The sequence below is a fragment of the Rhinolophus sinicus genome, chromosome 5 (assembly GCF_057876585.1).
Source record: "Rhinolophus sinicus isolate RSI-liver-muscle chromosome 5, RSI-T2T, whole genome shotgun sequence".
Taxonomy (NCBI): domain Eukaryota; kingdom Metazoa; phylum Chordata; class Mammalia; order Chiroptera; family Rhinolophidae; genus Rhinolophus; species Rhinolophus sinicus.
Window position 1 is genome coordinate 40,454,828 of NC_142505.1, and position 21,525 is coordinate 40,476,352.

General features: G+C 49.0%; 1 protein-coding gene across 1 annotated transcript in view; it reads left to right on the forward strand.

The window, feature by feature from the left end:
* Nucleotides 1–3,323: 3,323 nt before the first annotated feature.
* FGD5 (FYVE, RhoGEF and PH domain containing 5) overlaps nucleotides 3,324–21,525 on the forward strand; it is a 108,152-nt gene continuing 89,950 nt past the window's right edge. Inside the window, exons 1-2 of the mRNA XM_019746997.3 lie at nucleotides 3,324–3,487; nucleotides 11,512–14,167. Of these exons, the coding sequence (XP_019602556.2) occupies nucleotides 3,475–3,487; nucleotides 11,512–14,167 (2,669 nt within the window). The 5' untranslated portion in view covers nucleotides 3,324–3,474. The remainder of the gene's footprint in view (nucleotides 3,488–11,511; nucleotides 14,168–21,525) is intronic.

A 21,525-nucleotide genomic window follows, 5' to 3' on the forward strand; every position in this document is an offset into this window, starting at 1 on the left:
ACGATTCTGACCATCCAAGGCAGGTAGAAAAGAAAAATGGGGAGAGAAGGAAGGCCTGGAAAGTGCAGGGAGGCCTAACTCCTGCTGAGGATTTGCCTTAAAGGTGTCATACCCCAACGCTGCCAGGCAGAAAAGCAAGGAGGGGCTCCTGCCCTCAAAAGGCAAAGTACAGTGGTACGTCGGTTTTCGAATGTCTCCATTGACGAACATTTTGGTTTATGAATGCTGTAAACCCGGAAGTAAATGCTTCGGTTTTCAAACACGACTCAGAAGTCGAACATGTCACACGGCTTCCCTTGAGTGCAAGATCCTGAGGCCTAGCTGTCGGCTGTTTTCGAACATTTTAGAACTTGTGGATTACATTCGAAAATCAAGGTACCACTGTATTAATAAAAGACTGCAGCCATTGGAGAAGAAGTGCATGGTTTCAGGCTCCATGTGATTCCAACTTGGGCCTGGATGTCAGGTGGTGTGGATTCCAGCACTGGCTGTTTCCCTAACTCGCTATATGACCCCACTGTGTAAGCCTACTTCTCCTGCTCTTACCCTGGGATCCTAGGTTATTTGGGTTTTATTGCTAATCCCTGAACAAGCTCAATTTTTAAAACATATTTTCTTTTTGCATCAGATATGCCCCCCACCTTCTCAACCATCAGCTCCATCACTTCCCACCTCCATTACCTCCCTCAACCCCATCATCTCCACCATCTTGACCAACTTCATCCCCCCCGTTACCACCAGCCCACCATCACTTCACTCAGCTCTACCACTTCCATCCCCCATCACCTTGACCAGCTCCATCACCTCCATCATCTCCTCAAGTCCATTTCCACATCTATCAATTCTATCACGTCCACCTCCTTCACCACCACCAACCATATCACGTTTTCTATCTTCACCGTGACTTCACAGCTACTACCTCACGTCCTCTGCTTCCTTCGCCTGCAATACGATATCTCCCACATCCACTATTCCTTCCATCATCACCTCTCCATCACCATCTCTAACATCTCCGGGCAGGGATCCATAAGGTTTATTAAGAGCCCAAGTAACAAATTCTGTCATCGATTTTCTATTCCAGAGGTACAAGTATTTCTCCACAAAAGGTTGGAGGCTTAAAGACTCTGGTGGCTCAGAGATGAAAAGGTCATTTAAAAGAATAAAATTCAATTCCTGATTTGGGGAAACTGAGGTACACCCTAGGCCCTTGCCTGTAAGTGTGCATAATCTAATTCCATACTGTGGGCATTAGGAGATGAAAATAAAACAAAACAAATCCTGCAAACCTGGTTAGGTGTATGAAGGTGCTTAGAGAGTGTGAAACACTATGTAAGATTTTTCATTAAGATGGGGAAAAAAAGAGTTTAACATCTTTGGAGGCTTTCCACATTACCTAACTGAAATTCATTAATTCCTATCTTCAGTATGTGTGCATTAAACACCTTCTGTGTGCCAGGCACCACCTGGCTCATGTAACAATTCAAATCAGACCTTCATGTATGTCATGTATTTTTAGTGAGCACCTAATATGCACCAGGATTTCTGCTGGGTGCAAGCCCCCAGATATCCAGAATCCTACCAATCTTCTAATAACGTATTAATGAGACAGAAGCCAGGGATTAAGTTCTCACCACAGCGAGAACCTAGGGAAACCAGGATGTGTTTTCTCTACTTCTGTGTCCTTTGGCAGCATATCTGGCCAAAAAGAAATGGGGTGGGTTATCTAGGGCAGTGTTCCTCCAGTGGTGATGTGTATACAGATTATCTGGAGACCTTGTTAAAATGCAGATTCTGGTTCAGTGGGTCTGGGGTGGGGCCTGAGGTTCTTCATTTCTAACAAGCCCGAGTCATGCTGATGCTTAGAGCCGCAGGGTGTTTCGTCTGTGCAATGAAAATATCTGGTTACCTAGGACTTGCTCGGTATGGCCATTAGAACACCTCTACCCTGTCCCTTCTGTATCACCTATTGGGACATTCCCAGTCTCTATTACCCAAGCCAACCTCCTCAGGGTCCTCTAACAGGCCATGTCTTTCCCCAAGCTATTCCCTCTGCCTGAAAGGCCTTTCCTTTATTTGAACCCTCTGCACTCTGTGGCCACCTCAGAATTCCTACAAACCGCTGTGCACTCTTGTCCCCATCGCAACATTTGTCCCGGGAAGCAGAAACTATCTGCCTATGTTGCATGGACAGTCAGATGGGAGCTCAAAGTGGAAGCTTGGTGGGGGTCATCCACGTTGCCTAGCACCAGGCCTGGTCCCAGGGAGGTGCTGACCAGAGTGTGCTGAGCAAACAAAAACAGGCTCCTCATCAACCAGGTCTCCCTTTCAATATCACCTCCTCAGGGAGGACTTCCTTGATCACCCATTCTCTACTCGAGTGTTTCTCAAACTTCAGCTTGCATCAGGAGGACCTTAGGGATTTGTTAAACACAGGATTTCTGATTCAGTAAGTCTAGGGAGGGTCCCGAGAATTTGCATGTTTAACAATTCCCATACTGGTCCACACACTTTTGAGAGCCACTGCTCTGCCCCATTACCCCGATTTATCTCCCTCAAGGCACTTATCACTCTCTGAAATTATATTTATTGCTTATTTGTCTTGTGACCTTCTCTCATCTAAGTTACACGAGGGCAACCATTTAGGGCTGTCTTGTTGGGCGCTCAGCATAGCGCCTGGTGCAGGACTGAATGATGCCTGTGGTTGAAAATAAAGATGGATGGTCCGTTTGGCAAAGGGACGAGGAAGTCCCCAGAAGCCCAACTAGCCCGCTTTCCCCGATCCCCGATGCTGGTTCCTTGAACCTCGCACGGCTCCCCGAGTCCCCACGGCCACGGCCCCTTTAAATGTGCACGGGAATGCCTCGCCCCTCAGCTCCCTCAATCCCTGACAGAGCAGAAAGGGGGAAAAAAAAGCCTTCCTCTTCGCGAGCGGGAGGAAACGTCTAGGAGGGGGCGGCGGCGCGGCAGCGGCCGAGGCAGCGCAGGCAGAGGTGCAGCAGCCAGCGCGCAGCGCGCCCGGCGCGGAGCCGGGAGCCGGGAGCCGACGCGACGCCGCGCGCTGCCCCGGCCACCGCCCCCACGCGCGGCGCGCTCGCGCCCCCTCCCCGCCCCGCCTGCACGGCCCCGCCCAGCCCGGGAGGCTCGCGCCCGGCGCCCCCACTTGCCCTGCGCTGTGCGAAGAGTCCGAGTGAACGCGACGCCGCGCTCTGCCCCGGCCACCGCCCCGCGCGCCCTGTGCTCGCGCCCCCTCCCCGCCCCTCTCCTCCCCCGCCCCGCCCAGCCCCGGAGGCTCGCGTCCTGCGCCCCCACTGGCCCCGCGCCCCGCGGGGAGTCCGGCGCGCGCCGGGGGGCGGGGCGGGCACCAGGGGGTGCGGGCCCCGCGGGTCGGCCACGGAGTGAGACGGCGCGCGGACTCGCGCTCGGACGGAAGGACTGACGGACCGACGGGTGGCCCCGGACTCCGCGCTCTGGAAGATGAACAGAGCAGGTAGGAGGCTCCGCACGACCTCGGGCGCCGAGAGCTAGCGCGAGGGGGCCCCGGCCAGGCGCTCTAAGTTGGAGCCCGCGGGGCACCTGGAGCGACGGCAGAGAATCCCTCGACCTTCCCACTCTGCTGGCTTCGGTCGAGATATGGGCGGGTCCGGAGTCCCCTCACCAAGGAGACTGAGAAGCATCTGGGGCCCCTGTCTGAGTCTCCCCATCTCAGGGACGGCCCCCTTAATCTCGGAGAGGCCGCACCCTGACCATGTACGCTCTCGTCCCACTCTCACCGCGGCGCCCAGAATGAGGGTACCCTCGGCAACAGAGAAGGACGTCCCCTTCTCAGAGGCAACTTGGTAGCGCCCCGACACCCGCACCCCGACCCTTCACGGACCCCTCCTGGCACACGGGATCCGTCCAGGCTCTCCACACCAGGGGCTAGTCCTCGTCCTTCAGCTCCCGCGGGCGCACCCTTAAGAGGGTTACTGCTTCCCTTATATCTTCTAAGACCCCGAGACTTGCAGCTTACTCTCCGAATAGGACTAACAAGCTCTAAGTCATTTCCCCCTTAGCGAACCCCTCCCTCGCAGCGCCCAGGCCCTCTTTGTGCCTTCCCCAGGGGACCGAATGCCAAGGGGACACTCGCCGAAGCTAAGCTGCACTTCAGGCGTTCCCTCCCTTCCCTCCTGTGTCTGCCTGGTGAATCGGACTCGCCAGTTCAGGGATTCCGTGCAATCCAGAAAGTGTGTGACAATAAAGATTAGCGGTTTCTCCACTGGGGTGCCATTGAACAGATTTAGTGACTGAGACTCAGAGATAGGCGGTTCCTGGAACCCAGTTCCCTGGATTCCTGACTCCATCCACACGGGGGGCAGAAAGTTCCCTCAAAGAGGAGAGTTTGCAAGGGAACAGTCCCAGCTAGCTTGATCTGCCTGCCAAGGGGCGATCATCACTTTTTTTTCTTAGAATTTAGCAATAGGCAGCCCTCTCCCCAACCAACACCCTTGTCTGAAGCCATACTCCAAAACACACATCCCTAAAGAAACAGGAAGCCACCATTTTGGTTGTCTTAGAACCATATCCTGCTGCACTGTGTGTGTGAGAGAGAGAGAAAGAGTGTGTGTGGTGGGTTTTTTTCTTTTTAAAATCTTTTTAATGAAAAAAGTCATTGTTTTAGGAGTGAGGTGCAGACAGGAGATACTGGTTGGACTGATAGGAAAAAGGAGCCACTTGGGGACTTGAGAGTGTAGCAGTTGCTTCCTTGTGCCCAGGCCCTGTTGCTGCTGGGCATGTGGACACCTAGACAGTTAGCGTGTGGGTCACAGGATAGCGGGGAGGTAGGAGCAGGGGAACCACTTTGGGGTACCTGGAAAGGCTGGAGCAGGTCACAGCACCCAGCCAGCCATTCCGTGCGAGGAGGAAAAAGGTCGCCTCCTGCCTGTTCTGGCACAGCCTGGATAGAGCCAGGCTAGCTTTTTCCTATACTCCTAATAAAACTCGCTTTAAAACAATGGTGAGAGCGGTTCCAGTTTTCCCACGTTTCGCTGCATGAGGCTAGGGCAAGCCCTTCCTTCTCTGAGAATCGGGGGGATGGAGTGAGCCAGAATAAACTGAGAGGACAGTTTGGTCCCAGGAAATCTCAGCAGTTGCTGCTGCTGGGTTCAGCCCTCCTATAATCTGTCTCCAGCATAAACCTGGTTCCTTTTTCTGTGTGATGGCAATGATAAAAACCTCACATAATGATTTCTGTGTGCCATGCTCTGGATTTCCTAATCATGTAGCATAACGGCTCACAGGCTCCATAGGACAGACTCTCAGAACCACCATGTACTTATTTATGTGACCTTTATCAGGTTACTGAATCTCTCTGTGCCTCAGTTTCTTCATCTGAAAAATGGGGATAACGAGGTCTTGGTCATTGAGTTCTCATGATTCCATGAAATAAAGCATGTAATGTACCGGGAATAATGTCTCTCACATTCTAAGTGACCAGTAAATGCTAGCTAGTATTTATTGAGTGCTTACTTGCTAAGAATCAGATGTTACTTTTAAGTGTTTTACTTATATCAGTTTAGTTTTCACAGTGACCTGATGAGGTGAGTACTCTTGCTATCTCCATTTTATAAATGGAAAAACTGAGCTGCAGGGATTTAACGGTCACTGACTTAATGGGGATCTGAGACAGGACTGAAACCCAGCCTGTCCAGCTTGAGAGCCTCCTTTTTTAGCCAATGCCTAACACATAGTAGGTACACAGGAAATGTTTGCCAGTTGATTTTGTTAGTCATCCTATGTCTGTTATTTCCCTTGACCTTCTCAATAGCCTTAAGATAAAAGAGGGTATTTCTTCCATATTACCAAGAAAGAAACAGGCTCAGGGAGGCAAAGTCATGTGCCCAAGGTCACACAGCTGATGTGTGGCAGAGCTGGGATTGGAGTCCAGGTCTGTCCAAGCCGGGGCCCCATGCTCTTCCCACTCTGTGCCATGTTGTCTTCCAAATAAGTGCCCTGTCGTGGATCATTGGACTAGCTTAACAGCAGCCTAATTAGAAATCATCAGGCTTGGCATGGACATTCCAGCAAGCACCCAGAAATGAAAGTTAAATTAAGATGCAATTGGAAGGTGAAATTGGAAGATAATTACTCTTGGAACATATGGTTATGAGAGTTCCAGGGGGAGTATAGTGAACTGCAGTTGAAACAGGCTGGGGAACTGAAGACAGAATGTCAGGGGACATCGTAAGAAGAGCTGAGTTTTAATAGGCTGTAGGTGGCCAGTGGAGAAGGCACTTATGGACTGGGGCAGTCCCCTCACTCTACCTATGGGGAAACTGATGCTCAGGGAGGAGAAGGGACTTGCCCAAGGTCACACCTCCATTTAAGGGCAGAGCCGGGCCAGGAGTGGAAATCACAGCCCTCGACTCCCAGTTCAGTGCTCCTTCCAATACCCTTTCTGATTGAACTTCTACCTAGCTGACAAGGGAACAGCAAGCATGAATGTATGAGTGACAGATATTTAATTAAAATAGAGAAAGAAAATATAAACTGGTACCAGGGGCTGGCTGGGGATGATTTCTATCACCAGAAGCTGTTAAAAATCTCTTCTCTTGTCACTGGGGTTACCCCACCCCCCAGTTAACTCTTAGCATCTTGGCTTGAAGGGTATTTGCATTCAAGTCATCCTGACACTTAGCAAATTGCCAGGAGGTCCTGGTGTTGATAACTCGGGCTGGGGAGGGTGTGACCCCCAGACTCTGTGATACAGAGAGAAGGTTTATGCAGCAGCCAGAGGGAGTCAGGAGACAGCTCCATCCATGCTGCGTTCTGGACAGTCAGAAAGTTAAGTTTAACCCAGAAGAGGAACCGCAGCTCTGATTTATCCTGTAATCCGCTACCCCCACCATACTCGATCTCAGCACTAGTGGGCTCTGCCATATTCCCAAAGGGCTTTGCATCTCACTGCCTCTGTGCCTCTGCACACTGTTCCCTCTGCCTGGAATACTCAACCTTTTTTCCGACTGTGAAATCCTCTCTTTCAACGGGCAGCCCTATGCTACCTCTTCCCTGAGCCTTCTCTAGGCAGAGTGGCTCTGAGACCCAGATAACGGTGCTGAGGGCAGGGGCTCTATCTAGCTCCTGCTGGTGAAGGAGGCAGGGAGAGAGCAGAACTGGAAGCCCTCGCACTCCTTTTATTTTCTTTGCTCCCGCCTCAGTCTCCTTTGCTGGCTCCTTCTTGCGCCCTCCTTGGCCCTGCACTTTTCTCTGTCCACACTCCCTCGCTTGGTGATCTCACCAGGTTCATGCCTTAAATTCCATCTCCCTGATGGATACCTCCAGCCAGACCTATCCCCGGAACCCAGGCTGGAATACTCAGGGGCCCACTTGACATCTCCACCAAGGTGTGTGATGGGTAATTGGAATCTGACAAGTGCAAACTGGAATTCTGGTTTCCCGCCCCAGCACCTACAAGCTTCCCCAATTCAGCTGGTGGCAACTTTTCCACTTGCTCCAACTCAAAACCTTGGTGTTGTCCTTGACTTCTCTCTTTCTCTTACACCCCATATCCAGGCTGCCTGCACATGCTGCCAGCTCTCCCTTCATACTGGAATTCTACTCTTTTTCACCACTTCTGCTGCTACCAACCAGGTCCAAGCCTCCATCATATTTTTGCATTATGTTTTGCCTGGATTATTGCAAGAGCCTCCTCACAGGTCTCCCTGTGTCCATCTTCACCACTTCTACCTATTTCCACACAGTAGCCAGCATGTCCATGTCTTTCTGCTCCAGCCCCTTCATAGTCTATACTCTCCCATGACCCCTCGGACCTCATCTCCTGCTTCTCCTTCTCACTTGCTCGTTCCCCTCCATCCACTCTGGCCTCCATGACAGGCCAGGTGAGTCATGGATTCCCTCACCGCTTTCAGATCTTCGCTGTAATGTCTTCTCAGTGAGACCTATCCTGTTCACTCTATTAAAAAATGCAACCCCAACTCCTAATCTTTTTCCATAGACTTTATGATAATTAACATACAATATGTAAAATACCCTTTTTATTGCTTATCTCCCACCACTAGAATATAAGGTCCATGAGGGACAGGGTCTTTGTTTTGTTTATTGGTGTATCCAAAGATTATAGATGAGTGCCTGGCACATAGTAGGTGCTCAATAAATACCTATTTAATGAAATAGAGTTAAAGGAAACTGGATGGGAGCAAATGAAAGCCAGTCATCCACCTCATGGTCAGTTAGCACGTCTGAGCTCTGGACTCACACTTATATAAATTTCTCTCTTGGCTAGCTGTCCCTGGTCTCCATTTCCCTGCGTTTTTTCCTGCAGTTTTCTCTTCTCTACCTCACTAGAAGGGAGCCCTGAGTCTCCACTGTAGAGGAAATTTCAGTGGCAAAGGATCAAGGCTGAAGTTCAAGTGACTGCAGCGGGAAACCCACATTCTACCTGGTCCCTGCTCCAGGTTTTCTGAGTAACTGCATTCCAGTCACCTACCCTCTTTGTGCCTCAGTTTCCTCATCTTTCAGCGAGGGGTCAGACAAGGCTTTTCTGCTTCTGGCATCCTTTGATCTCAGAGTGGATGCAAGTGGAACTCCCTGAGCTTCAGAGCTGGCAGCAGGGCATGGGCGCTGTGTACTTGTCATTCCTAGAGGCGCTGTGGGGAAGGCATTTTCTTGCAGGATCATGCCTCAGATGCCCACTGTAACCTTTCCCGAAGAGACGGCATCCACAGATCAATAGCTTGATTGGATGAGGGATGGGGTGGGAGTGGGGGCGATACAGCCAAGGTGACGGTCGTTTTTCATGGCCCTTCCGTCCTTCTGTCAGGTCTCATGGCGCCCATGTGAAATACCACCTGTTAAGGATGAGCAATGAGACTCCCCACCCCCAAAGAATAATTTCATGGAAAGCCTGACTCCTGATGTTGAGAGCTTGATGCTAATATTACATAATACGTAAATATAGAGCAAGATGTGGGGTAAGCAAAGACTGACTTAATTAGAACAATAATAGCTATCGTTTATTGAGTACTCCTATGTGCAGGCCTGCTACAAAGCACTTTTAATGTATATCTTTTAATCTTCACAACAACCCTTTGAGAGTAGGTACTACTATTGTACCCATTTTACAGATGAGGGAACTGAGGCTCAGTTTCATAGTTTATACGTGGCAAAGCCAGATTTTGAACCCAGATTAGCCAGGCTCCAAAGACTTACTCTGTTATTCCACATTGAGCTTTGCTGTTTAAGCTCCAATTTTTTTTTCTTCTTCTTTTTGTTTTGCTAATCTGGACAGGTATTTTTCTAACCAAATACTTACTTAATTGCTTGTGGAAATGAGGAGTTGGGAAGTCATATATTACATTTTGAAGACTCTGGGTTATTATCTGGATGTCAGTGGCAGGCCTGGGCATTGATGCAGATAAATATACGTGTGGTTTAGGGGGTTGATACAGTGGGTACGTTAGCAGTGGGTACTTTGACAGTTGTGCCTCTTCTCTCCCGTTCCTGCTGTTAGCTACCACATCTTACAGCTGGCAGTGTTCCTGCTCTATCCTGTCCTCCAACACCTTCTAATTAGCTGTGCATTGGGAAATCAGACAACCAGGTTCATTAGATGTATGTGCAAAGTACAAGTAAAGAGGTTCTGAAATGAGGCCCTTTTAGAAGCAGTGTATGGGCTTTGTAACCCTGTATTATTGGTACTCCAGGCCTTTTTTCTTTCCTTTGGGGCCTCAGCTGAATTTGACACAGTCCTGCCAGTTTGGGACATCATATTGACTTTGGCTTCAGACATCTTGGAATTGAGGTGCCAATGGGACAGTCTTATGGAGATGTCTCCAACAGCTGGAGCTATGCTGACCAGTACCATAGCCACTGGCCACGTGTGGCTAATGAGTACTTGAAACGTGGCTAGTCTGATTTGTGATGTTCTGTATGTGTAAAATACATACACATTAATTCAAAAAAGAATGTCAAATATCTCATCAATAAATTTTATATATCGGTTACATGTTGATCCAAATATGAGTCATTGATTACATGATAATGCTCAAAATAATAATATTTTTGATATATTGAGCTGAAAAAAACTGTACTGTTAAAATTAATTTCACCTGTTTCTTTTTCACTTTTTAATGTGGCTATGGGAGCATTAAAAAGTACACATGCAATTATAAATGTGGCTTACATTATATTTCTGTCAGACAGCCCAGGTGTTAGATGCTGCAAGGATTTAGCTAGGAGTCAACTGCATGCAGAAGAGGAGAGTTTGCTGACAGACATCCAGGTCCTCTGCTGCACCTTCCTTCTGTCACAGCCAGGCTGGCATTCTGAGGCTGCTGTCCGTCAAGCCAAAGCCTTAGTGGGGATGGAACTGGGAGACGAGGTTGGGCTGAAGGGACACTTGTACATTCTGATCCCTGGACAGGGGGCAGCCAGGCAGCACTGCTGAAGCGGAGATGTCAGGATGGGGTTGGATTTCTGGCAATCTGCCTTCCTTACTTTGTTCACAGTGCAGCCAAGGGCTCGGAGGTGCAGGCAGGAGGCATGGACGTGTGGTCTGGCTTGTGGCAGGAGAGATGCTGAACTTGGAAGTGGGCAACTACTCCTTTGACCCTTCTTGTCAAGGTCCCTCCCGTCCTGCAAAATTTAGCTGAAATCTCACCTTCTCCAAGAGGTCTTCCCTTGCCATGGCAACTCTTGCTTCTCAAACTCCTGTTACATGTACAGTTTGTACCACATCTTTTTTTCTGCCGTGGTCAGTATGTCCTCACCATCCACAAGGGAAGAGGCCTTTTGCAAATGTCCATATAATTTCTCCCTTGAAATTGGAATGCAGGGCACTTAGCTGGACATCAGTCTTGAAGCATGTAACATTCAGAGGTGACCTCAGAAGAATCATACATCACTGTCACAAAGCTTTAATGTATCATTCTTGAAGGAGTGAGATCATGGCTATTCATTCATAATATTCCAAGCGTCTGCGGCTCTGTCCTTCAATTGTTCTGTCAGTCTTGTCTCCCTAACTCAACTGTGAGTAGTCAGCAGGGGGGTTCTTCTCTTCTTGACCCTAGAAGACCCTACTGTCTATAGTGTGTATAGATGCAGACATCCAATGAGTTAACTGTAGAAGGAATATCAGCTCCATGAGGGCAGCAAGGGTGGTGACTGTCAAGTTCAGCATTGTCTCCTGGGTACCTGACAGAGAAAAGCATTTACGGAGTGAGTGCAGTGATCTGCACACCTTTATTTGAGGAGTACAGGATGTCATTCGGTTGGGTTTTCTTAGCGGGACTGTGTATGGAAGAAAGTTATAGTCACTTTGTCTACAGAATGAATCCTTAGTGGACGGTTAAGGGAGTTTAAGATGGTGGAGACATAAACCTAAGACAGAACATAGTCGATTGGGTTGACATGGGTTGGGAAACCATCTTCAGTGTTCTCTCGAAAATGGTAAGGAGGCGTGGAAATAAAGGTAACTGTACTTTTTATCTCCTTCTTTTCACTGTTTTCATCTTTTAGATTCACCAAAACCACCAGTTGCTCCCAAGCCAAAGACTGCCAGCCCCCTCACGCCAGTGACGGCACCCAAATTCCCTTCGTCACCCCGGCCTGACGGTCTTCATAGTCCCAACTCCATGTCGAGGGGGCCCAAACCCCCCATTGCCCCTAAGCCCAGGCTGGATACCCCCAACGAGTGGAGGGCCAGCGTGTATATGATCAACAGCTTGAACAAGTGCAGCAACGGGAAGCTGCTTTGCGTAGACAGGGGGCTTTATGAAGAGCAGCCCTCCAACCTGGAGCGCCCCGAGGCCGAGGCCGACGAGGATTACATCGTGGTCCCCGGGGCTCCGCCGGCAGAGTGCGAACCCAGGGAGGAGGATTCTGTGGAGAATGATGTCACGGAGGCTCCGGACGCCACCGGGCAGGAGGAACTCCAGGAGGGAGGTGAGGAGGCAGGAGCTGCTGAGGGTGTGGCAGCCCCCGCTGAAGTGGCATTGAGTGGAGAGGGTGACACGGGTGTAGCCCCCACGCCGGAGAATGGGGGGGCGGATGACGGTGCCCAAGACCCAGGGGCGGAGGAACAGAAGCTCCCGAGTGAGGAGGAAGAGAAGCTGGTGGAAGAACACAGCATGTACAGCGTGAAGGACACGGGCCCTGGGGATGGAGAGGCGGTCTTCCCGAGCGATATCATTCTAACTCAAGTCAACTCAGAGGGCCCAGCAGCTCCTGGCGAGGAGCCCGGCCCCCCTGGGACACCCCGGGAGGCCGAGGAGGATGGTGAGGAGGGCTCTGCCACTGCAGAACCAGCGACACCGGACGAGTGTTCGGATTCCAATGGGCCCACCAAGCGGGGTGCTGAAGGTGCCAGTGAGGAACCCCTGGAGAAGGAGGGGTTGGCCACAGGCATCCAGGAGGTGCAGATAGCTACACACAGCCCTGAAATCTCTGAAGAAGGGTGTGAAGATGCCCCAGGTGACGGCACCCAGGATGAACCCCATGACCAAGATGAGAAAACTGACCAAGAAGAAATGGCAGCAGTCACCCACGAGGTGGGAGACAACACTCAAGAAGGTGAACACACTGTGCAGGACGAACCTGCCGAGGAGAGCTGCCAGATCATTCCTTTCGAGAATGACGGGCTGGACGACTTCATGACTTCCCTCTCAGGAAGTCCCTATGAGTTCTTCCCAACTGAGAGCACCTCTTTCTGTAGCGAAAGCTACTCTTCTTTTTCTGAGCCAGCCAAAGACTTGGAGTCAGAGCAGGAACCCAAGTCGGCGGTGTGTGCAAAGCAGGACGCCATGGCTGGAACTTTATGTGGTCAGTGTGGCTCCCCGCAGGGTGGCACTAGGGAGGATCCCTCTGCCCCTGATGTGGTGGTCCTGCCGGAGGATGAGGACGCCACAGATGACGCACTCACCAACCCCTATGAGATGGGAGTCGAACTGCCATGTGGGGATGAGCCTGGAGGAGAGAATCCTGAGCCACAGGCTGCGTCCGACACCCTGAATGGTTACGGCCTGAAAGACGTGAATTCGGATGCTGAGGGCAGCCTGGCTCCCATGGACAGGAAGAGCATCATCTCAAGGGCCAGGCCCCACTCTGGGAAAGTGGCTGGCTACGTCCCAGAAACCGTCCCGGAAGAAAGTGGACCAGACCCTGGCTCATCAGCCATTGGCATTGGAGGTGCCACTGAGGAGCCAAGAAAGATGGTTTTGTCGTTGGAGGGGAAGCCGCTGGAAGCCAGCTGGGCCTTGCCGGCAAAGCCCAGAGCCTTCACTCTATACCCTCGGTCATTCTCTGTGGAAGGCCGAGAGATACCGGTCTCCGTGTACCGGGATCCAGAGGCATCTGGCTTAGATGACCATTGGATCAAAAGGAAAGACGACAATCTCTCTCTACCCTGTGTGATTGGCTCCTCAGGGAGTTTCTCCCAGAGGAACCACCTTCCATCCAGTGGCACCTCAACTCCATCTTCCGTGGTCGACATCCCACCACCTTTCGACCTGGCCTGCATCACCAAAAAGCCCATCACGAAGAGCTCTCCCTCACTCCTGATCGAGAGCGAGCCCCCGGACAAGCACAGCAAGAAGAAGAAGTCGTCCTTTAAGCGGTTCCTGGCTCTGACGTTTAAGAAAAAGACCGAGAACAAAGTGCACGTGGATGTCAACGTGTCTTCTTCCAGGTCCTCTTCAGAATCCAGCTACCACGGGCCTTCCCGGCTTCTGGAAATTGACCGCAGGAGCCTCAGTAACTCCCCTCAGCTTAAGGCCAGGACAGGCAAGCTGCGGGCTTCCGAATCGCCCTCTTCCCTCATCTTCTACAGGGACAGCAAGAGGAAAGGCGTCCCCTTCAGCAGGACAGTATCCCGAGTGGAGTCCTTCGAAGACCGCTCCCGGCCCCCCTTTCTGCCCTTGCCCCTGACCAAGCCCCGGTCCATCTCATTCCCCAACGCCGACACTTCGGACTATGAGAACATTCCAGCCATGAACTCCGACTATGAGAATATCCAGATTCCGCCCCGAAGGCCTGCGAGGGCTGGGACATTTACGAAGCTGTTTGAGGATCAGAGCAGAGCCCTGTCCACAGCAAACGAAAATGATGGCTATGTGGACATGAGCAGCTTCAACGCCTTCGAAAGCAAGCAGCAGAGTGCAGAACAGGAGGCGGAAAGGTACTGTGAACTTCGTTTCCTTTGTTGTTCAGCTAGTGTCACTGTCCCAGAGGCAGGCTTAGGTGTAGGGGACAGACGGGACTTGCTTGTTAGCCTCAGGCTCTCTTTCTAGCTGTGTGACTGGTGTGAGTGGCTTTACCTCACTGAGCTTCAGTTACTTTGTCTGTGAAATGGGATTCACGCTACCTCGCTGACAGAGGGTTGGAGACGATCAGAGTAGATAATCCCTGTGAAAGTATTGTCTAAAATGCCAACTTCAGTACAAATGTGAGCATGTGTATTTGCATTATTTGGGTGCTGTTTCTCATCTAGGTAGATGGCTTTGCTTACTCCCCTCTGGGAAAGTCACCAAGAGAGAAGGTTCTGGAATCTTGCCAAACTAAATATCTTTCACCATCAGGAAAATACCCTCAATTGAGATTGATACCTTTTTATTGTGTAAATATACATTCTATTGAAGGGAACTAGAAAAGACAACTTAAACTGTTTAAAACGCCGCAGGTGCCCTGAGCTAAATTTCTGAATAGAAGGCTTTAAGAGGAACATCCAAGGTGATGGGGATGGGGGACCTCACTCATCTTTGAAGGGAGAGTGAAACACTGGAATTATTGACAACAGTGGGGGTTTTCTGACCCCATCTTCCCAAGGCTGACTGAATGCCCTCATTAATCATCCCAAGTGGGTAATTGCCAAATCTTGCTGTTCCTTATACATTGTGGATGCAACTGAAGGGTGATGCATTTCAATCTCAACCAGTTACACTCTTTGGAGGCACCTGATTGAATTAATGAAAAGCCAAAGTGGTTGTGATTTTTAAAGGAAATCCTGTTTCTTTCCCCTCGTGTGCACTAACTTAGCTCCGTCCCACACAGCTGTTGCTGCCAGGGCCTCCTAGGGGACCTGCAGTAATGAATTTGCAATTAGCATTAGCTGTCACTGGAGTATAGACACTTAAAAGTGTTTGTATGGTTTATTCTCTTGAGGTTTTTTACATGGTTCCCCACCCTGGTTCTATCTTCTTCCTACCCCACGCCTGCGCAAGGCTATTAATGAATCCTTTCTAGGAAGAAAGGGTTTGTTGGCTGGAGCAGAGGTAAAGAACAGCACTGCTGGAGGGACTGAGTTTCGTTTGGATGATGTGGATGTGTGCGAACTCTTAGAGGACGAGTGGGGCAGAGCCCACAAGGTCATTGCATTAATAGTCATCAGCAGGGTTTGATGAGACCCAACCCTAGCTTGAGTGCCTCTTAGCACTAAGGAAAATAGAACCAAGCTTTGAAACCATAAAATCTCCATGCCAAAAAGAATCTCAAAGGGCATATGGTCAAACCTCCCACCTCTCACAGGTCTCTCTCTTAACCCACTCTGTACGTGAACTCCTCAAGCCGCAGGGAACTCACCACCTCCCAGAGCTGCCTCCTATGTCGCTAGGTACTCTGATTAAGTTTTTTTTGTGAGGCAAAAGCTACCTCCCACTAATATCCCTATCCAACTCATGCTGGCGAATCTTCTTGAGCCAGGTGAGCGAGCCCTTTTCCTCTTTTGTGTGACAGCCCTTCAGAAGTTGAAATCTGCTTCTGTAGAATCACAGAATTTTATAACTGGAGGGGAACTTCAGACAATATTTGGTCTTGTTACAGAGGAGGAAACTGAGGCACAAAGAGGGAAAGGGATTTGCCTAAGGTCTCTCAGCAATTTAGTGGAGAAATCAGTTCTAGAACTCAGATTTCCTGAGTCCTGGTTCAGGAATTTGCAGTGAATTATGCTAAGAGATGCCAGGTCTGGCTGTACCTACTGCACAGACAACCCAGGGCCAGTCACCTTTTAGTCTGCATTCGCCTTTAGTGCCCCCTGGGGTTGTGCAGTGCACAGGCTACTTGCTCTATGCAAAGGCACTGTTGGCTTGATCTGTACTTTTCCAAAAAACAAAGAAGAATTCTTCATCCAAACTAATGTGACAATAGGGAATAAAATACCCCCCAAAAAGCTAAGGCTACCATATCTTGACTGCTTTCTGTGTGCTAGGTGCTTCCCCTACATTAGCTCACATTTGATACTACAGCCTGGGGCCTTGGTTGCATATCCTGAACTGTCAGGCTCCGAATTTCAAAAGCATTGTTGCCCTGCTCTGATGCTATTTTACTGAAGGCCAGACTGACTGGGAGGAATCTGTGCAGGAACCACATCCTCTTGGACAGCAGTCAGTGAGTGAGCAAAGCTCTCTTCCGTTTTCCTGCATGAAACAGATGGAAGCAGAGGGGGAGAAAAATCCCCGCTTTGGGCTGGAACAGGTCTGGGCAAGGGAGGCTTCAGACACATCAAATTGAGAGGCATGAGGGACTGCCATGGCGGGGTGGGGGGGCCCACTGCTGCTTCCCCTGAATGCAAGCGTTGAGAGTCCAGTGGAGAGGTGCTGCTCATCTAAGACACGTGCCCAGGGCTGCTTCCGCTTGGACAGGACGAGAGAGTGGGGAGGCAGTTCCTTCCTCCTTCTGCTGCTTGCCGTGCCCCACACCTTGCTTGAGTGTGAGGATCAGAGGCAGAAACCCAAACAAATATCAACAGTCCTGAAAGAGCCCAGGACAGTGCATCGCATCGGGAGGTGCGGGTTCAAAGCCCACGTAGTCACTGACTTGCTGTGGCATCTTGGAGAGGGCTGGGCCACAGGTTGCTCATTTGTACAATGGTAAGGTGGGAGCAGATCTGTATTTCTCAGCCGTTCACCTTTCCTGTACCACCTTTATATTTCTGTGACACCAGCTATACTCGCGTTTACTTAATATTTGTCTTTAAAGCAGTCCATCTTTTTTACTTAACCAAAAATACTTTGAAAGGAAATTTTATGTCACTATTGGGAAGTAGAAAAACAGTATCAGTTGCCATGCACAGAAGGCAATTGTACAAATAAGATACAAAGAAAAATAAAATAACGGGTAGGGTAAGGTCTGTCTTGAGGTTATTACTTGCCAAGGCTGTGAGCGGGAGGCCCAATCCCTTTGTTAAACCCTGAGAGGTGGTAAAGACACGCTGGCACCACACAGAGACTTTCTACTTGACGTAATCAGAGGGATTCAGAAGGACTGAAAAGAGAATAACTCTCCCATGGTGTGATTCAGTGTTATGTAAATCCAAATCCTTTTTTCCACTAAAAGTACATCCCTTCAAGAAACAGTGAGTATATAATAGAATTCAGAGAGCCCTTAGGGACCCCTGAATCAGCACAGCAGCTCAGGGGCTCATGGGTGATGATAAGAGTTTCTTCTATGCAGTTATTGCTTCTGAGATTTGTATACACAGATAGTAACATTTTAGGGCCTATAATGATATTAACAATCTTCTATCTTACAATATAAAATTCTATGCATTGTTACCTATGTACATTTTCTCCATGGTGTCGAAAAAGCTTTCGTCATTCTTTAGTTTCAAGTGTATCCCCAAACATTTTTTTTCCCCTGAATTGACCCTCATGCAAAAAACAAAAACAAAAAAAACACTAGAAATCTAGTCTAACGCCCTTACCTTTCAAATAGGATGTTTTGGTTGGGGGAATCTAGTCTTTACTTCTGAATATCCCATGGCACCTCAGTATGTTGGTTATGCACCTGGAGCTTAATAAATGTGTGTTGATGACCGGGGATTTTATGATTCCATGGGAGTTGGTGATTTTGAGCTTTACAGGGGTTCCAGAAAGAACTATCATTTATTAAGTGCCTGCCTTCAGCAACATAGTGCTAGGTGCTTTTAATACATTTATTAAATACCCATTTAGTGCAAAACACTACAAAAACTGGTTTGTCCTAAGTGTCTCATTTAAAGCTCCATAATTGTCTGTTTTTTGCATGATGTTGAGTCTACCTTAATCACAGCATTATACATCAGCACAGACCCCTGATGCCACTTTCCTCCAACATTTCATTATGAAAACATTCAAACTTACAGAGAAAAGTCAAGTTTTTACAGTGAATGTCTATATGCCCACCTCCTAGATTATACCATTAACATATTGCCACGCTAGCTTTCTGCCATCTCTTTCCGTCCATTGCCCTCCCTCTGTTAATGCATATTGTTTTTGCTGTATGTATGGCCACTTTTTATGTTGACTGATGAGGACACTGCAGCCTGAGGTGGACCTGTGCGAGCACAGTGGGGAAGCATGTAGACGTTTGAGCCAAGCTGCCTGGGTGTCAGTCTACCTGCCACCACTTACTGTGTATGTAACCTGAGAAAAGTTACTTACCTCTCTCTGCCTCAGTTTCTTTATCTGTAAAAGGGGATGATAATACCCTGTTTCCCCAAAAACAAGACCTAGCTGGACAATCAGCTCTAATGCATCTTTTGGAGCAAAAATTAATATAAGACCCGGTATCCTATCCGATCCGATCCGATCCAATCCGATCCGCTAAGATTGGTTCTCATATTAAGTTTTGCTCCAAAAGACCCATTAGAGCTGATTGTCCAGCTGGTCTTATTTTCGGGGAAACACGGTAATACCCGCCCCACCACGTCATTGAGACTACACGAGTTAATACAGCACAGAGTGAAATGATCAGTAAGCATTAGCTGTTATTAAGTGACATTATCAAGGTCACATAGTGATGGATGCAGGATCCGAATTTGATTCGAGAGCCGTGGGTGGAGCATCTGGTCCCTGTCACTGTGGGGGTGTCTCTCTATCTTTGTCTGTCTCTCTCAGGGCTATTCTTCTGTACATGTGTGACTCAGTGTTCAGGACATCACGTCAATAAAACTGGGACCATGAACTTGCGAGCTTTGGCTGTGGGGTGTGGTGTCAGCATTACCTCTGACTCCCGCATGAGCTAGGGTCAGCGCTGCAGACAACAGCCTGAGAAGTATTGATGTGTCGTCATTACACATCAAGGACCCCAAGGACAACAGGACCAGGGGTTTTGTGATTCCATCATCATCACAGGAATGCTGTCTCTGTGACTTGGATGATAGCTACTGTTGCACTTGTAATTCACATTAGGAATTTCCAGTCCCCATTTTCCAGGTGAGAAAACTGAAGCCCAGTGAAGTGATATGAACTGTCCTCTGTCACACAGGTAGGAAGTAGCCAAACCAAGATTCGAACCTGTCTTTCTGACCCTGAGTCCAGTATTCTTTCCATTACCCGTGTTCTGTTGTTGCAAGATGGCAAAATGTTAGCTGGTGGTCTTCATCCAGCAGCTTCAGAAGATACCTTGATACCTTTATTCTGGAAAACAGTTCACATTGTCTGCAGACATGGAGAATACACGGAGGAGATTGTGTCGAAAGGCGTAAGGACTAAACTCAAACACCATCTTTTTCTAATTTCCAGTTCTTAGTAGGATGTCACCCTGGCCCAGCTAATTCACTCACCCACTCTCCTAACGTTTGTTCAGCACCTACTAACCATCAGCTACTATTCTAGGGACTAGAGGGATGAAGATCCTTGCCCTCTGGCCAGGGAGAGAGACTGATGGAGGTCATTAGAACCTGGTGTGATAAGGGCTTCATTAGAGGTCCCCCCAAACAGCTCTGGAGGAGTCTCTCTGGGAGACACTTGAGGTGGGTGTTGCCAGAGGAACAGGAGTTCATGATGGAGACAAAAAATCCGGGAGGAACACGAGTCTGGGGATAGCAAGAACTGTGAAGTGTTCCGATGGAGCCAGTGTGCCCACCTGTGAGATGAAGTTGGGAAGGCAGGTTGGGGCCCAGCCAAGGAGAGCCTCGTGTATCAGCTTGGAGAGTTAGTACATGCCCCTGGGCACTGGGAAGTCCACGCAGGTCTTCACCTGGGGGTGCGGGGTGGGGCGGGGGTGCCCTGATGGGGATGGTGCATTGGACACCTTGTTGGTGGGGTGGAGAGGGGAGGGCGTGGAGCAATGGGAAGCGGGGTGGCCCCTCCAGAGAAAATGCAGACCTAGCAGGGCTGCGGCAGGGGAGGGCTTCAGGAGGGGGCTTCTGTCTCCAGTTCTCCAGGCTCAACTCCAGGGCTAGCTTATGTCTGCCTTTGCTTTTCTCTTCTCATTCTCTTATTTATCTGTTACAATCTGTCCGGTCCCCAAAATAAAAGATTTGAGTTGGTTTCCAACAGAACATATAGCAAAAAAATAACAATTCAGTCCTCAAAAAAAGGAAGTTAAAGCATACAAGCCACATCATCAAGTCGGGGCAGGTAATTTATATGGGCAGTCCAGACCAAGGGTGGTGACCACCATCAAAATTCTGAAATCCAACACAAAATCTAGCTTAATGGTGTCTCTTTCCCGCGTCCCCAGCCCCCAGCATGCTGCCAGCATCTTCAGAATGCAGTAAATATTTTGCTGAAGTGATTCCCAAAGAGAGCGAAACCTGGCTTTTATTTTTCACAAAATATAAGTATTTTGTGCTGCAGCAACAAATATATGCATCCTTGTAAAACAAAGGTGATTTACAGCCTCCGCTCTAAATCCTTGGGTGGGGATATGGCAGAGTGGCAACTAAGGCTCCTGCTGACTAATTCCATCGGTGCTGAGAGCTGCGTGGCTGGATTTTCTGCACATTCCAGCTACAGTTTTCATTGGTATCTTTGTATCTGCCTGTAAACTGGGAGCCTTCCTATTATTACTGTGTTTTTGACAAATGAACTCATGCAGAGAGCTTTCATTAAGTTTCATTGAAAGGACCTGGGAATGCCATAAAAATTATTATAATCTCAAAACCATCACATTCCTAATGCATGTGGCTGGGCTTCTTGTTGAAATTGACTGATGAGAATATTCAGTTTTTAATTTTCTGACTTAAAATAAGACCATCTGCAGCTGTTTCTTTTAGCAATAATTTTTAATTAAATGCAATAAAATTTACAGGGAAGGACCCTAATAAGAAAATCGTGTCAGGAACACACTTATTGTAACATTTACGAGCATGATATTAAGGCCCCCAACTATTTTTTCCTTTGCAGAGCTATACCATAGAAGAAATCCTGATTAAGTGTTAATCACAGTGTGGTTTTACCTTCATAAAATCAGGGTTTCCCCCCGTGGGAGGTGGGAAAATAATTCTCACTAATAGAAGACAGTCTTGGCGCAGGAGTTCTTTGGTGAAATGTCAGCAGTAGGTCTCCTGGACCAGCTGAGCCCCAGAGGAGGGATGAGGTCTTTGTTCCAGCCCAGTTTGGATGGTGCTAGATGTATTGAGGCCTCCCTGTTCCCTGCCTGTTGATTGGGGATGAGCAAATCACGCACAGGATGCAGCCGAGGAGAAAAGGCATCTCTGTTTCATGCATTCTTTCAGTAAATCTGTATCAAGTGCCTGCTAGGTGGTCGGTGCTGGGACACTGTAGCAAGTCTCTGCTCTGGCAGAGCTAGTATCCTGGGGAGAGGCAGACAGTA